This window comes from Schistocerca cancellata, chromosome 1 (genome assembly GCF_023864275.1).
Source record: "Schistocerca cancellata isolate TAMUIC-IGC-003103 chromosome 1, iqSchCanc2.1, whole genome shotgun sequence".
NCBI lineage: Eukaryota > Metazoa > Arthropoda > Insecta > Orthoptera > Acrididae > Schistocerca > Schistocerca cancellata.
Window position 1 is genome coordinate 1,169,721,042 of NC_064626.1, and position 17,708 is coordinate 1,169,738,749.

Genomic DNA, 17,708 nt, shown 5'->3' on the forward strand with positions numbered 1-17,708 from the left:
TAAAGAGGCTTCACTTCAGCATATTTTAGCCAGTCTGGAAATGTTCCGCTGATAAAAGATTGTTTACACAAATAACTTAAGATAGAACTCGATTTTCATGAGCTCTCTTTGATTAACTTTGTTGATGTGTTATCATAATCACTAGAATACCAGAAGTATGAGTCGTTTTACAGGCACCATACATATTCTGTACACAGTCACCTTTTAACCTATACAGTCTCCCCTCTCGTATTTTACGTGAATCTGACTTGCTACCTTTCTTGTGTCAATCAAAATAAAATACATCGGTATGCTACGAGATAAAATAATGACGTTTCCGACTCTAAACAACAGCATACAACATGTAAACTACACCTATCAAGATTCTGTAGTCTAACAGGGTGCGTGAAGTGGATCTTGTGCTTAGCACAAATACCTCTTTAATTCTGCAATTCTGAGGTCCAACCGCAGCATTCACACCAGTCAAACTTACCTGACTTGCCCACAGAATGCCAACACCATATTGCACACAGCATATGAATTCGGAGAATTAAAGTATTACAAAGTAATACTCTGGCAAGTTGTTACACTCATAAACAGAACATAGATAAATGTAACTTAGATGCATCCATTCTAGCTTTGCTGAATGGTAGGACAACAGCCGATACATACGAATAAAATATCAAGAACACTGTTAGATGTAAGTTGATCTCCACTTTATTTTGTAGGCTATCAGTTTCAGTTATATAATACGCCATCAACAGGTTCTAAACGATAAAATTATCAAAAAATTATCAACAATTATTACCTACAGTAAAGACACAAACTGTAGGTACATGACTGCATGTTTGGTTTTAAATAATGTATCTGAATGAATCTAAGCCAGTCGTGAAATATGTGTTCTTCGTGTGCCACACAAAAGTTTATGTTGTTAGTAAACCACGCAAAAGTTTAAGTACCAGTAAACAGATAATTAAACGGATATCACAGAAACCTAAGCTTTCCACTAATAAACCTACCCACATATAGGTGTAATATTAATTTAAAATCGTCATATCCCTGCCAGTATATCATGTGAGCTGTTTTCTCACGACCTAAAATAGAGACAATCTAAAAAACTGAAAGATTAGAAAACCCCCATGACTGAGGTTAATTTGCGAACAGGAGTTCGGTATCAAAGTAGACTGCCAAACCAATCACACATCATAGGCATAGGGTACAGTGTAGACAGACATCAATAGAAGATACCATCTTTAAACACAACAGAGCGAGGTACGTTAATACTATCTCTAAATACATAGCGTCCTGTGCGCAGTATTACACGAATTAAGGGCCCAGAAATACGCACTTTGTCAGCTATTCTACACCTGTAGACAAATTCAAAACATAGGGTTTATATAGTCGAAGAATCCATCAATGCTCGTATGTGTTGCAAAAATGCGGATTAAGCCGGCTGACTAAGAGAGTAACATCGATAACTGAAAGTAAAACTGGTGCAGTCAAAGCACACTATACTACGCAACCCATCCTCACATCTGATTAAGTAACAAACTGTTTGGATACGAATAAACTTAAACACTATTTTCGTACTTGTGCAATTTGTTATTAATAGGAGACACTTTGAAATAAATGCCTGAATCTCATGCGCAAGCTACCAAATGTGTAATCAGGAATAATTTTCTTCTGTATCCCCTATAATAAATTACGAACGAAATCCAATCTAAGTCTGTGAAACATAATTGCCCTTATGTAAATCATCTAGGAAAAGTGTACATGTTAGAAATAAAACCAGTTCAGTCACAAATTATGAACCTTGTGTGAGGATAAGCATGGGCCCCAAGTTACTCTGAACTACGAACAAAAAACGGGTCCTAAGATTCCCGATCAAAGACGAAACTAAAGCACTACTGTGGGCACACAGCGCCTTGACGTGGCGAGTGACATATAGGACAAGAAATCAACGAAACACTGTTGTCAGTCACGATAAACCAGAACAAACTAAGTAGACGCGTTATAGAACAAGCTAGTCAAGCATCAGGTTACCGAAACAACTAAAGAATAAATCAATTCGATATCTACGGTAGTGTACCATCGAATGTAAAAACTCCAAATAGACAAATATCCGTCATCATAGCAATCATTCTACACTAGAAGGGGTGTATAACCTGAGTTCACACTACATCGCGTACAGATCTTCCTGCGCACCACAGGACTCACTCAAAGCCCTACTACGTCAGTAAAAGTATGGTGGAGTGCTACCAGATATATCTAGCACTCACTATGCTGTTTAAGATGCACAATCATAAATGCCTTAGTAGACTAATTTTGGGAACATGTAGACGATTTGCTGGAAAAGTAAGAGCAGTAATGACTTGAAATGAAAGTGCCATGCATTAAAAAAAAAAAAAATGTGGTGCCTCATATACAGGATTTATCGTAATTTTAAGTCGTAAATGCATACAGTTGAAAGTACTGCAAAGAACATGCAGTAGAAGAGATTTGTCTCGCAGTATCGAAGATGAAAAATTGCTCGTAACTCTTAAGGTGTGCATTTTCGACCCTATGTTTGCTGAGACGTTTTTGCTTCTAGAATCGTGTACTTTCGACTGTATGCGTTTACGCCATTACTTATGATACACCCTGTATTTAAGAGCTAATTCCTATTGTAAGCAAAGTGTTCATATCCAAAGTATCACGACTTCAGATTTATACTACAGAAACGGTAGCAGTGGATTTACGTATTATAAACGGTCGCGTATCTACCGTACAGATAAGACGAGACACGTGTTCCCTTATTTTTTGCATTTATTCCACTGAGTTTCCGGGAAATCGCGTTATGGCACTTTCCGCGTTCTCTTTGTTAGAAGAAAGCGACGGACCATCTCTCTCTGAAGAACCAGAAGTCGCTGGAGGCCTCTGCTGCTCGAAGAAAGGCCCGTCACAAGCGAGGAGAAACTTAAATCATATCTGGATCAGTTATAAACAGGTCGTCACCGCTAGCAGCTTCCAACGATTGCTCAAACCCATCAAGTATAACATTATGCCTGTAAACAGTCACAGGAGCATTCTCCTGAAATATCTTGACAAAGTTGCTGGACACTGACGGTACGATGTGGCGAGGCACACTAAGGTAGTATCATCGCCGGATGACAACACCCCAGCTCATGTTACGCAAGACTCACTCACGCACACAGATTCTTTGTGCTGTTACATGTTGTCCTACTCCCTGTATTCTCCTGACTTGGTACGCAATGACTTCTCCCTCTCTCCGCAGACGAGGAAAGAATTGCGTGGCAGATGTTTCCACAATGACAGTATATCCGATCTTCCAGTTGAAACGTCTCCTGTAGAGCTCAAACGCATACATCTACCACCAAGGCCCCCACCACGTCATCCATTCTCATGACAAATGTATCATATTGAAGGGTGAATGTTCACCTTTAATTATTCGAGATGGTAATTGTAACTTGACGGCTAACCAACTTAACTGCATTTTATCACCTTGCACTGTGTAACGAACCTACCCTCCTCGGAATTTTCCCACATTAAGCAAAATATTCGATTCCGTATAAATTTTAGCCATGCTTGGGCTGATTTTCTTACTTAAATGACATTTTTCTTAAATTAGATATTTCTGAAGGTATCTGATTGCCAAATAATAATTCTATTACTATATTTTTATTGTTTATATCGACATATTTCATAATATCAATCTTCTTGCATGAAAATAAGTATCCACAATTGTCAACATAAATGATCTAAAACAAATTTACAGTAAATATAATATTGTTATTCTTCAGTTCTCAGGTAAACAAAATTTTGGTCTTCATTCATAATTTTTCTTATTTTCCTATCGAAAATGAAATAGATTTTATGAAATAACAGGAAGGTACTATTTTTGATATCGTCAAAATTTGTAAAATTTGTGATTGATAATAAAGCCTATAATTCATTACTTAAATAATTATTTTTCAGAAAAAATTATAAATGAAATTTGAGAAAGAGTTTCACTTAAGACAGTCACGTTAGTACAAATTTTTACCATATACTATTCTGGAAGGTTGAAAGGGTCATGTAGCCACCTTTCATTAGTCCGGTAGCCCATTTTCACTAGCATTTCTCTTACTTTTCCTTGTTTCTCTTTTCTCATAACTCTCATAGTGGTGTGATTGAATGAAAGTGGTTGTGTATCACGTTGCTAAACGGTGGCGTAGTCTGCTGCAGAAAGTCTGCGATAGTCATACAGATTCAGCAGTTGTACAGAATAGCCAACTCTCGTAGTGGTCAAGTAGGGAAAGAGGTTTGCGCTACTTGTGAGAAACCTACCTGCGTTAGGTTGTTGGTGGAAATGGCATCTTTGGGTTTTTCCGGGCCACGCGGAGCGTGGAAGAGGCTGGAGAAGAAAACAGGAGGCAGTCTGCCGCCAGTACGGGAAGCGTCCACAGCTGTGCTCCAGTCGAAGAAGGGTGAGTTAGATTGACCGCGTGGCGCGTTGTTACTTGGCGAGAGGAGAGCTGTTAGCTTTTGGTCTCGCTTTCAACTCTAAAAGATCGCTTTGCCTTGTCGCGGCAAGGAATGCAAAACTTTGGCAGATTTTTCTTTTAGTAAATTTCTATAGCAGACTTGGATCCGCCGGAAGAGCGCTACACAAAGCTGTCGATAAGAAGTGAGCATTCGCTTCTGTATGAATGTCTGTTTGCCTTCAGCTGTGCCTGTATAAGCTTTCATTTTTGTAAATATTAGTAGCTTTGCCTTCTCGTAAATTTTCCTTCCTTTATGCATCTTCTGTCCGCGTGGAGCCAACCACGTGGTTGAACATTAGAGTTTGTTGGGCTACCGTCATCACTGACTGTCCGATCTCATGTTTGTTTTAAAGAATGTCAACTGTTCATGATTGTGTGATATGATATTGTTGCAACTTGGCCACGATACCTAGAAATTGCGTCTCCACGAACCACGTGGGCATGCGGGTGTACTGCGAAACGTGTACCGTTTTACGAGTTGTTGCGACCTGTTCTCAGGCAACAGCAGTTGTACGAATGATTCACACCAATGATTTTAGGTGTATATTATAACGGTGAATGTATCGATGCTTTTCTTTAATGTTTTAGGAATTAATGTCATCAGGAATTGTGTACATGCCTCACATCCATATCTTAGGAATAAATGATTTTATCCACAATTTTCTCTTGTGTTCCGAGGTTACGTTTTTGCACCTAAGCCACTCACGTCATAGCTTTCCCGTTAGCATATCCAACGCGTTTCCTTCCGCACAGGTCCAGTGATTAGTTTCCCCTTTTATTTTAAAACAAATGCTTTAGATTAAGTCTTATTTTCAGGCGTGTTGCTGGGAGCTGATCTTCTGCACAGTGTCCATACATTTTCTGTTTTATTTTAAACGTTTGATTCTCGTGAAGAGTGCACGGGCAGTACTATTAATTACATCGCATCCCCTATGAGCGACATCACAACGTATGCATTTTTATGAGTTTTTGGTCTGTGATCAAATTAATTATTTTCCGACTCGGCAAAAGCTTTGATTGGTTGTGTGGTTAGAGTCGGTGGCGACCCTAATCTCCTCACGTTAATTTCACAAGCAATAAGTATTTCCATTTCCAATAATAACGTAATATCCCGTAGAAACAGGTTATTAACAAGGTGTAGGAAGCTGGACTTGCAATATATAATGCATTTTTGGTGCCAAGTGCTTCAGAGCTGCGTCAGATAGCGTTACAGTTGGATGAAATAGAATGGAGTGGGTTTAGCATCTGCTGAGTTTGGTAAATGTTGTGCTCTGATCAATGATGTTCTTTGTATGACTCATGAAAATTGCATAGTCTACGTTTGGAAAGTGTCAAATGTGTTACGGTAAATTTGGTGTTAAGAACATCCAAATAAAAGAAGAATATGGTTGAAAGCAACATAATGTTCCAGCTGCTTGCCTACGAGATAACATTTGTTTTTCGTAAAATATGGAAAAGTAGAAAAGTGATTTATAAGTGTAAGATGAGCGCTGAATTACGTTTATTATAATTTATGGATAAGTTTTACGAATGAGAGTGAGCTTGAGCCAGTGTCACAGACTGAGTGCAAGACTGCCACCAAATAATGATTTGGGCGGAATTTTATTGTCACTCCCAGACAGAGGTTAATATCGATAACAAATTCTTATAAACCACAATATTAATTTTATAAGTATTTAAGAACTGTAGGAAATACAAAGTCATCGTCTCTAGTACTACACCCGTGATCCACTGGTCTTCTCGGTGATCCAGTCCAGATAACTGGAGACACGTGTATAGACTGAGGGGTAGGGAGGCTCACCACAAAAGTGTCCCCACGACACCAGCCCCACGACCTTTCCCTCATAGAGCAGCGGTCCCCCTTCATCACCCTGCAAAGATCACTTGATAAAGTTGTTTGTAGTATGTGTAGAAAATCATATTTTAAAAAGATATATTCTGATCATTTTTAACGTAATACACGTTTCTTTTCAGTCAACTTAAAAATATTAATTATCACAATAAACTGTTATTCTCATCTCCAAACTGAAATCTCAGTATTTTAATAGAAATATTGACTGCAATCGAAATTTACACCATATTATGTATAGAAACACATTATAATCCAAAAACACAAACAACTAATATTAGAGGTTCGAATAAAACTGCTAATCTTTACCTTAACAAATGAAATTTGAACTTACCTCTACAAAAATTCATTTCTCAAATAAATTCATGATATTTACTTCGATTGATGATAATTCTGTTTTATACATATTGAAATTTTCGTTTACCATGTTTAAAAGAAAACTTGAAACTCTAGCTTTCGAGACATTAACCTGTTTCTATATGCTGGTAAGGTCTACTTATTTCATATTTTTCATATCTTCAACATATGTACAAACGTAACTCAGAAATAGAGATGAACTAAAGACATCAAAAGAAACGTGCTAGTTAAATAATCAGTTCCTTCCAATACTCCAATGTGATTGTAAAACATTTGCTCTTCACTCCAGTCTAGAGCAGTTAGTGCTCCATGCCACCAGCTCCAGCAGTCAGCATATAACAGTCTGCAGATGATGAGACATTAATTGAAATCGATTACAGTTTTTTAAAAATAAAATACACTGCCAGAAAAAAATTAGTATACCTGGAAAGACTACGTCGATTTTGATTCAGTGATAGCATATGCAAGCTGGGGGATAGTAGATAGCGTAGTGGCATAGTTACAGAGCGCAAACTGTGTCTGCCCTTCATTAGGGAATGCTCACAGCCAGATGTCCCACAGTGGTGCAGATTTGTAAAGCAAGGAGGCAACCATACCACGGACAAGCACTCATGCTTACTACACCCAACTGAGCGAGTTTGAAATAAATCAAATTGTGCCCCTCCGAGTAGTGTCATGGTCCTTTCGGAGAATTGCCACACGAGTTAGATGTGCTGCATCGGTTGTGCAACAACACATTCCTGGGGTCAGATACATCACATGATCTCACTGACAGAACCACAGGCACATAGACACAGGCAACAGAGCATGCACAATGTCGGCACTAGTACAGTGTATATCCACCTTTCGCAGCAATGCAGGCTGCTATTCTCCCATGGAGACGATCGTAGAGATGCTGGATGTAGTCCTGTGGAACGGCTTGCCATGCCATTTCCACCTGGCGCCTCAGTTGGACCAGCGTTCGTGCTGGACGTGCAGACCGCGTGAGACGACGCTTCATCCAGTCCCAAACATGCTCAATGGGGGACAGATCCGGAGATCTTGCTGGCCAGGGTAGTTGACTTACACCTTCTAGAGCACGTTGGGTGGCACGGGATACATGCGGACGTGCATTGTCCTGTTGGAACAGCAAGTTACCGGTCTAGGAATGGTAGAACGATGGGTTCGATGACGGTTTGGATGTACCGTGCACTATTCAGTGTCCCCTCGACGATCACCAGTGGTGTACGGCCAGTGTAGGAGATCGCTCCCCACACCATGATGCCGGGTGTTGGCCCTGTGTGCCTCGGTCGTATGCAGTCCTGATTGTGGCGCTCACCTGCACGGCGCCAAACACGCATACGACCATCATTGGCACCAAGGCAGAAGCGACTCTCATCGCTGAAGACGACACGTCTCCATTCGTCCCTCCATTCACGCCTGTCGCGACACCACTGGAGGCGGGCTGCACGATGTTGGGGCGTGAGCGGAAGACGGCCTAACGGTGTGCGGGACCGTAGCCCAGCTTCATGGAGACGGTTGCGAATGGTCCTCGCCGATACCCCAGGAGCAACAGTGTGCCTAATTTGCTGGGAAGTGGCAGTGCGGTCCCTTACGGCACTGCGTAGGATCCTACGGTCTTGGCGTGCATCCGTGCGTCGCTGCGGTCCGGTCCCAGGTCGACGGGCACGTGCACCTTCCGCCGACCACTGGCGACAACATCGATGTACTGTGGAGACCTCACGCCCCACGTGTTGAGCAATTCGGTGGTACGTCCACCCGACCTCCCGCATGCCCACTATACGCCCTCGCTCAAAGTCCGTCAACTGCACATACGGTTCACGTCCACGCTGTCGCGGCATGCTATCAGTGTTAAAGACTGCGATGGAGCTCCGTATGCCACGGCAAACTGGCTGACACTGACGGCGGCGGTGCACAAATGCTGCGCAGCTAGCGCCATTCGACGGCCAACACCGCGGTTCCTGGTGTGTCCGCTGTGCCGTGCGTGTGATCATTGCTTGTACAGCCCTCTCGCAGTGTCCGGAGCAAGTATGGTGGGTCTGACATACCGGTGTGAATGTGTTCTTTTTTCCATTTCCAGGAGTGTAGATCAAATTGTGCCCCTCAGAGTAGTGTCATGGTCCTTTCGGAGAATTGCCACACAAGTTAGATGTGCTGCATCGGTTGTGCAACAAAGCTCGTATCAGTAATCAAGTGAACATTCTCACGCCTGTAGGCAGACGAGATTGTGGACAGTGGGTGCATGTCAGTTGGTCTTATTTCCTCTGTTGGCAAGCTTGACTGGCGTGCTTACCAGAGCACTCGGCGCACATTGGCTGACTGCGACAGTATTTTGGCACTTATAGCACTGTGCTGCGACAGTGTCGAGTCCCACTGGGAGAGACACCAATTGCACATCAAAGCCCGTGAGCCCACGAACGTGGTTCAGTTCATAGACTGCTTCCTTTCTTCTTTTATGGTTCTCGACTATGTCTACAGCCAAGATAAGATCAGATCAACAGCAGTGGCTTCTTCTTATGGCGATCTTGATGTAGAATTCTGGACAGACGCCCACCAGGGTCGTCATATTACAAGAGCAGCAATGGCAGGTTGTACGACTGCCATAGCACAGATAAGAGGCCTTGTGAGCCCTGACGCATCAACACGAAATGCTGCGAACTGGTTGTTAGCAATGTGACTGCAGACATACACGCCAAACTGTGGCAAAACAATTGTTAGCAATGGGACTGTAGCTACACACAACTCTAGCCCGTCAGCATCTACGTGCACGGCTCGACTGGTGCCGTTAGAGTACCACTTGGACGATGGAATGGTGCACCACGATCTTTAGCGATAAAAGCAGATTCTGCCTGCGTGCAGGTGATGATCATCTGTTGTACGGCGTAGATCTGGTGAGCACTTCCTGGAGATGCATTCGTCAAGACACACTGGCCTCAAACCAGGCCTTATGGTCTGTGGTGTGATAAGCTACAATTCTTGTTCGCCATTGGTATTTCTTTGGGGCGGGGGGGGGGGGGGGTACGCTAATGAGTTGTTCCAACAAGATAGTAAGATAGTACACACACACACACACACACACACACATATATATATATATATATATATATATATATATATATATATATATATATATATATATATATACAGGGTGTTTCAAAAATGACCGGTATATTTGAAACGGCAATAAAAACTAAACGAGCAGCGATAGAAATACACCGTAATTACAGTAGTTACAATTTTCAACAACAGATGGCGCTGCAAGTGATGTGAAAGATATAGAAGACAACGCAGTTTGTGGGTGCGCCATTCTGTACGTCGTCTTTCTGCTGTAAGCGTGTGCTGTTCACAACGTGCAAGTGTGCTGTGGACAACATGGTTTATTCCTTAGAACAGAGGATTTTTCTGGTGTTGGAATTCCACCGCCTAGAACACAGTGTTGTTGCAACAAGACGAAGTTTTCAACGGAGGTTTAATGTAACCAAAGGACCGAAAAGCGATACAATAAAGGATCTGTTTGAAAAATTTCAACGGACTGGGAACGTGGCGGATGAACGTGCTGGAAAGGTAGGGCGACCACGTACGGCAACCACAGAGGGCAACGCGCAGCTAGTGCAGCAGGTGATCCGACAGCGGCCTCGGGTTTCCGTTCGCCGTGTTGCAGCTGCGGTCCAAATGACGCCAACGTCCACGTATCGTCTCATGCGCCAGAGTTTACACCTCTATCCATACAAAATTCAAACGCGGCAACCCCTCAGCGCCGCTACCATTGCTGCACGAAAGACATTCGCTAACGATATAGTGCACAGGATTGATGACGGCGATATGCATGTGGGCAGCATTTGGTTTACTGACGAAGCTTATTTTTACCTGGACGGCTTCGTCAATAAACAGAACTGGCGCATATGGGGAACCGAAAAGCCCCATGTTGCAGTCCCATCGTCCCTGCATCCTCAAAAAGTACTGGTCTGGGCCGCCATTTCTTCCAAAGGAATCATTGGCCCATTTTTCAGATCCGAAACGATTACTGCAGCACGCTATCTGGACATTCTTCGTGAATTTGTGGCGGTACAAACTGCCTTAGACGACACTGCGAACACCTCGTGGTTTATGCAAGATGGTGCCCGGCCACATCGCACGGCCGACGTCTTTAAATTCCTGAATGAATATTTCGATGATCGTGTGATTGCTTTGGGCTATCCGAAACATACAGGAGGCGGCGTGGATTGGCCTCCCTATTCGCCAGACATGAACCCCTGTGACTTCTTTCTGTGGGGACACTTGAAAGACCAGGTGTACCGCCAGAATCCAGAAACAATTGAACAGCTGAAGCAGTACATCTCATCTGCATGTGAAGCCATTCCGCCAGACACGTTGTCAAAGGTTTCGGGTAATTTCATTCAGAGACTACGCCATATTATTGCTACGCATGGTGGATATGTGGAAAATATCGTACTATAGAGTTTCCCAGACCGCAGCGCCATCTGTTGTTGACAATTGCAACTACTGTAATTTCGAAAGTTTGTCTGCCTGAAAATGTACTGTTGTCCCAAGCATATTGCAACAAACGGTGTATTTCTATCGCTGCTCGTTTAGTTTGTATTGCCGTTTCAAATATACCGGTCATTTTTGAAACACCCTATATATATATATATATATATATATATATATATATATATATATATATCGGGTGATCAAAAAGTCAGCATAAATTTGAAAACTTAATAAACCACGGAATAATGTAGATAGAGAGGTAAAAATTGACACACAAGCTTGGAATGACATGGGGTTTTATTAGAACAAAAAAAAACCAAAGTTCACAAAATCTCCAACAGATGGCGCTGGACAGCAAAACGTCAGTGACTGCGCATGACAATCGTGTATAAAAGGACCTGTAAAGAGGAGAGAATCAGATGCGCCAGCAGTCGCAGCATGTTGACGTTACCTGAAAAGGCACTTTCAGTGAAGCTGTATTATCAGAATGGGGAATGTGCTAGTTCAGCGTTACGATCCTATCGCCATAGGAAGGGGATTCGAACGGGTAAAGGTCCGTTGACAAATGCAGCTGTGGCGGGAATGATTTCGAAGTTCGAAGCCACGGGTTGTTTAGACGATAGACCCTGTTGTGGCCGACCGAGCACAAGGCGTAATGCTGCTGAGACAATTCAGGAAGAAATGGAGATTGTAGCGTGGTCGTCTATGCTCGGGGAAGTCAGCGCTCGTGCAGTCGCACATCGCTCCGGAATTCCGTACACTACTGTTTGGTTGTCACTTAGGCGTACCCTCCGGTTCTATCCGTACAAAATCCATCGGCATCATGAACTGTTATCTGGCGATTTAGTGAAGCGGAGGGCATTTGCGGTGTCGGCGTTTCAAAAGATGGCGGAGGATGACGATTGGTTGAGTAACGTGTTGTGGACCGACGAAGCTCATTTCACGCTCCGAGGGTCTGTCAACGCACACAACTGTAGAATCTTGGCTACCGAAAATCCTAGAACTGTCGTGGAAACTCCATTGCACGACGAGAAAGTCACGGTATGGGTTGGATTTACCACATCTACCCTTGTCGGGCCTTTTTTCTTCGAGGAAATGCGTGATTCTGGTTTTGTGACTGCTACCGTGACGGTTGAGAGGTACACCGATATGTTACAGAATCGCATCATCCCCAGCCTGGCTGATAAACACCTGCTGGAACGTGCGATGTTTATGCAGGATGGCGCTCCACCCCATATTGCTAGACGTGTGAAAGATCTCTTGCACGCGTCGTTTGGTGATGGTCGTGTGCTCAGCCGCCACTTTCGTCATGCTTGGCCTCCCAGGTCCCCATACCTCAGTCCGTGCGATTATTGGCTTTGGGGTTACCTGAAGTCGCAAGTGTATCGTGATTGACTGACATCTCTAGTGATGCTGAAAGACAATATCCGACACCAATGCCTCACCATAACTTCGGACATGCTTTACAGTGCTGTTCACAACATTTATTCCTCGACTACAGCTATTGTTGAGGAATGATGGTGGGCATATTGACCATTTCCTGTAAAGAACATCATCTTTGCTTTGTCTTACTTTGTTATGCTAATAATTGCTATTCTGATCAGATGAAGCGCCATCTGTCGGAATTTTTTGAACGTTTGTATTTTTTTGGTTCTAATAAAACCCTATGTCATTCCAAGCATGTAACTGCGTGAAGAGGTCGAGCAGGCTTTGTATAACGTATCCCAGGAAAATATTCGACATCTGTACGATCGACTGGATGCTACACTCAGTGGTTGCACTGGTGGCTGTGGAGGCAGCACAATATGCTGATATGAGTGTTTCAGCATCGTTCCATACTTTGTACCTCAGAACCACTTGTGCTATTGACATGTAAATGTGATCATTTCATATACTCCAATACGCACTGCTGCACCAATAAATTTTGAGTGAACTGGAAACGTCCAAATGGGTGTTCTAATATTCGTTTCTGGCTGTGTATTGTATGTGGTGTAGACTGTTTTTATTATATTTTTAATTCTGAATAGTTCTCGGTTATTCATTCAGGTGGCGTCGTCTAGAAGATGCGATATTCCGGCAAGTCGACTTCTTGCCATCTTCAGACATTCCTGGTGACTGAATGATAACTTTCTTTATATGTGTTGCTGAACAGGGCTATTCAGCTTTGCTGATTTTCAATGCATTGGTGTGTATGGTGGGGTTGGATTATGCTGCTGGGACACAGGTTATTGTTCATGATTTTATTCGAACTTGGAAGTTTCCCAGCCAGCCGCCACTACGTGGGTTTCTGTGCCTGTATGGGGTTGTCTAAGGGTTTGCAGGTGTGGGCAGATTTCGAAGGCGATTGCAGGACCTGTCCACAGATGCTGCCCATCTGGCCCTTTATTCTTTCCTTGATTCTGTCGTTCATCCAAGCAGCCCAGTGTGGTATGGCTGAGGAGGCAGGTGTCTTTGGTGTGGCAGCCCCTAGTATTGCCAAGAGGAGACATGTATAACGTTCCATCGGTACGCTGTTCTGCAGGTATCGTGGACTGCATCTGAATGGATTGTCTTTCTAGAACTGCCTTCCTGGGTCTCGCGTCGCTTGAGGCGAGCTGTAGTTGTGTGGTGCGGACGTCTGGCGGCGGATGACTTGTTGGCTTTTTGGGCGGACAGATGCAGACGCATCCGTCGGCTCCTTCGCGGCAGCCTTGTCAGTTCGTTGCGATTTTACAGTGTCTGAGTTTGCTGGCTGCATTCTTCTCCTATCCCCATTTTCTGGCTTCCTTCAAATGACAATGGGGTCTGGAGCTATCACAATGGGTGTGGGAGAGATCAGCTGGAGGGTTTTTCTCCATGGCTGCCATCAGGGCAGCTACGAGTTGCTTCGTCAGCAGTCAGATTGTTTCCACCATCCTCTCGCAGATTGCTACGTGCTCTGTCGATTTGTTGGCGTCCCTTGCTTGGGCAGCGATTGCTCATTGTCTTCTTGGTGGAGCAGGGATGAGCGGTTCTGTCGTGTGGCCCTTCTTTCCGCACCTACGTTTTGGCTTCTTTTCGTGGAGCCAACCCATTATGTGTGGGCAGCCCCGAAAGCTGGCCACATGGTTGCCACCACAGTTGACATGTGTTAGTGCAGTGACGTTTGGACAGGAGCATGTGCTCCTTACATAAGTTTGTGAACATTTTGCACGCACCTCAGCGTTTCAGCAATACTTCGCCACATGACCCAGCTGCTGACAGCAGAAGCCTTGCTCACTCCTTTCCACAAACGATGGTGCAACTTCGACCTCTAATCACGTCACCCTCCAGACATGAATGATGTCTTCGTTCTTCTTGTGCCAGGCTGAGCCGACAAACTGCTTGACCGGCGGCCATTCCCTGTTTGTCCCCTGATGCAGGTCTATGACTCAGTAGGACCTGTGTCGTCACAAGCCAGGGGTAAGACATGCATAGTCGCCTTCACAGTCGCGCGCCTTCTGAGATCCCTGGGTACAGTCTCTGTGACAATGTGTTCAGTCAGAAGCTCCTTGGCGTCGTCATGTACTTATTGAGATGCAAAGGACAACGTTAGCAAGCTGCTGTTGTTCCTCGCCTTGCACACTAATCTCCTCATATGACTATGGCGATGGCGGCGTCTAGTTAAGCCTACGACTTATTCCCTGCATATTTTCCAAGAGGGCCAGAGGCAGGGCAATGCTACAGTTGTTGGATTCGTCTGAGGTGAGTTCATGGGTGATGGCGGCACCTGTCTCTCCTTCTTGCAACTGGATTTTCTCTTAGTACATGGAGATTATCATGCTGACTGTGGCCATACAGGACGTTTCCCTGTCCTGTAATCTTCTTGACCTGTCACCTGCATTGGCGTTGTCAATACCTCTTATTGTCTCGCATAGTCATTCGTAGAAACATAATATTTTCCATGTGTCAGATGACTCCGGATGCAGGGGTCGACGACAAGGTCGGCGCCCGCTACACCTGTGGTAATGCTGACACTGGTGGTGAGTATGTCAGTGAAAACACTGTCATCGACAGCCCTGCCTGGCCATGGCATGACCATTCTGCTGTCGCATCTCAAAATAGACACTTAGCCTCAGGTGTCTTCAGAACCAATGATTGGATGAAGCCAGTGATACTTCTACCAGTGCGAAACTCTGAGCGATATTTTTTTTTTTTAGCGCATTTCATTCGTTTCTCTTACGGAGGAAGGCAGGCATAAGTAATGCATGCATAGTCACACTTTCTCAGCCAATGCCTTAAACTAATATGGTTCTATTTTTATCTTTATTTTGTTTGTTATCATGTGAAGAGGAGTTCTTTTTTTGGGAGAGGGGTAGGAAATATTTGCTAGCGTCTCCCAACTGGAACTGTAGTAGGAGTCTCAAGGGGTAGTTCAGTCATTCAACTTGCAACTGCAGGGAACATTTCAAAAGCCCTGGCCAGAACTGTTGGTGACTTCGCCTTGTTTTGTTGGTTTTTTTTTTTCAACGGCCACCACTTTCAGTCAGTGAAGTCTTCTTTATGGTGGTGGATTTTGGACACCAGACGTTGACCTTCTCCACATAGTGGCGGTAGAACAGCCAGTTACGTTGCCATTTGTAGTCCTGTTCCTCTTCGTTTGGGATAGAATCTTCCTGCCATTCCGTGTTTATTACTCAATTACAGCTGTTGAAGAATTCGATGGTTTTGCACTACTTGGTCATTTCTTTCTGTTCATATGACTGAGATACTGTCTTTTCCGTTGATTTCTGGAATTTGTGTTGTGCATTTACTCATCATCGGCTTCTTGTTGTATGATCTAGCAGGGCAGGTCTGCATCTCTGTGTTGTAGCATGAGGCCACCACATGACCATTGGTGCGCCCATCTGCACCACTCCTGAATCTACTTGTCGTCGACGATCGTAGAGCTCTCTCAGCAGGAGGCAGACGGCTTCCATTTCTGTGTGGAGCGTCATACTAAAGTGGGAGTAAGCCCCTCATAGAGCGCCGTCCATGTCGGCACAAGTGTCGTCTTTCTCATAGCCTGTTGGTGTGTCATTTTCTGCCGCTGCTGTGTCTTGGGCTTCTCAGTGATCTGGTGCTCACTGCCTTAATTCTATAGTATCCTGCTGGTTACTCTCTCCACCATTCTCACCGACGTTTTCGGCAGCTGACCGCGCAGGAGGGGGACTGCTTCCGTCTCGCTTCTGGTCTGCTCTACTGGCGAAGTTGCGTCCTTGCCGCGTCTTCACCTCCTTTGACGGCTCTTCTTGACGGGGTCGTTGTCTGCCGAGCTGGCCTGGAACGTCTTCTTCCTCTCATGGAACGTCATACACTGTTGCATTTCGCTGGCGTTGTTTCGGCCAGCAAAGACTCTGCAGCCGTGCCATCTTGCAACATGTTAATCACCATAGTGGGCGCATGCCAGTTGGTCTTATTTCCTCTCAGAAAGCTGGACCGGCGTGCTTGCCAGACCACTCGGCACATACTGGCTGATTGCAGCAGTATTTTGCTACATAATCCTCTTCTTGGCATTTATATCACTGCGACTAAGTGTCGAGTCCCATTGGGAGAGGCTCCACCTGCACGTCAAAGCCCATGAACTTGTTCAGTTCATAGACCTGTTTGGCTTCCTTTCTTATTTTCTGGTTCTCAGCTATGTCTACATCCAAGACAAGATCAAGCATGGTAGCTTCTTCTTTTGGCGATCCTGCTTTATGGTTTTTTTTTATCCAGACATGTTTTTCTTCTTGTTGGTTCTGTTATGTAGACCAACAGCCACATCTCTGAACCCAGTGGCTAGCATACCTCTACAGACAGTGAATCTATTTCAAAGCCATGGAAGCCCTCTGAAGAGCGCCTTGACTGCTGCCATTGTCTTCTTTGGTTGCATCTTCTCTCGTCCTAGAACAATGTATTGGCTGCGGAGAGGCTTGAGAGCCTCATAGTCAGCGCAGAGTCCATTCGAACCTCTAGTAGAGCGTCATTGTCAAGGCATTTGATGATGATGTTTTATTTCACAGTGTCTTTGAGTGTGCAAATGAAGTCCAACTAGCCTTCAGCATGGTCCCGGGCAAATAGAGGCGGTGTCAAAGTATCTCAGTCACGGATGGTCTGCTCTCTGATTGTGTGGCAGTCGGTCTTCGTCCATCTTATCACAGCTGGCTGAGTTGACGATTACGAGGTGGTTGCTGACGGTGCTACCCAGTTTGTGTTGCAAGATTTTTTTCCTCAGCCAGCTCCTCGAACCACATCGCTGCTGCGCCTCCAGTCACAGTTGCTCTCTTCAGGTTCCTGCATCCCTGTTTCTCATAGTGTGTGCACACTGGCACAACAATTTGCTTCTGTTAAAACAATAAACACAATGGGTTGCCCAGATGAATGCAACCCACGAGCTATCTGCTAGGTGCTGCCTTTATATCCTCTCTACTATCCTTCCAGCATCTCCACTCGGCGCCTCTGGGTACAGACCTAGTGCGATGATGAGGGAAGTGCGGTGTTAGGCGTCCATCCGTTTGCAAATATCGCGTGTACCATGCTTGAAAACCTTT

At 44.4% G+C, this 17,708-nt stretch overlaps 1 protein-coding gene across 1 annotated transcript in view; it reads right to left on the reverse strand.

The window, feature by feature from the left end:
* Positions 1-6,122: 6,122 nt before the first annotated feature.
* The window catches only part of LOC126139575 (trypsin-like), a 122,809-nt gene continuing 111,223 nt past the window's right edge, over positions 6,123-17,708 (reverse strand). The window contains exon 8 of the mRNA XM_049915228.1: positions 6,123-6,373. Coding sequence (XP_049771185.1) covers positions 6,218-6,373 — 156 coding nt within the window. The 3' untranslated portion in view covers positions 6,123-6,217. The remainder of the gene's footprint in view (positions 6,374-17,708) is intronic.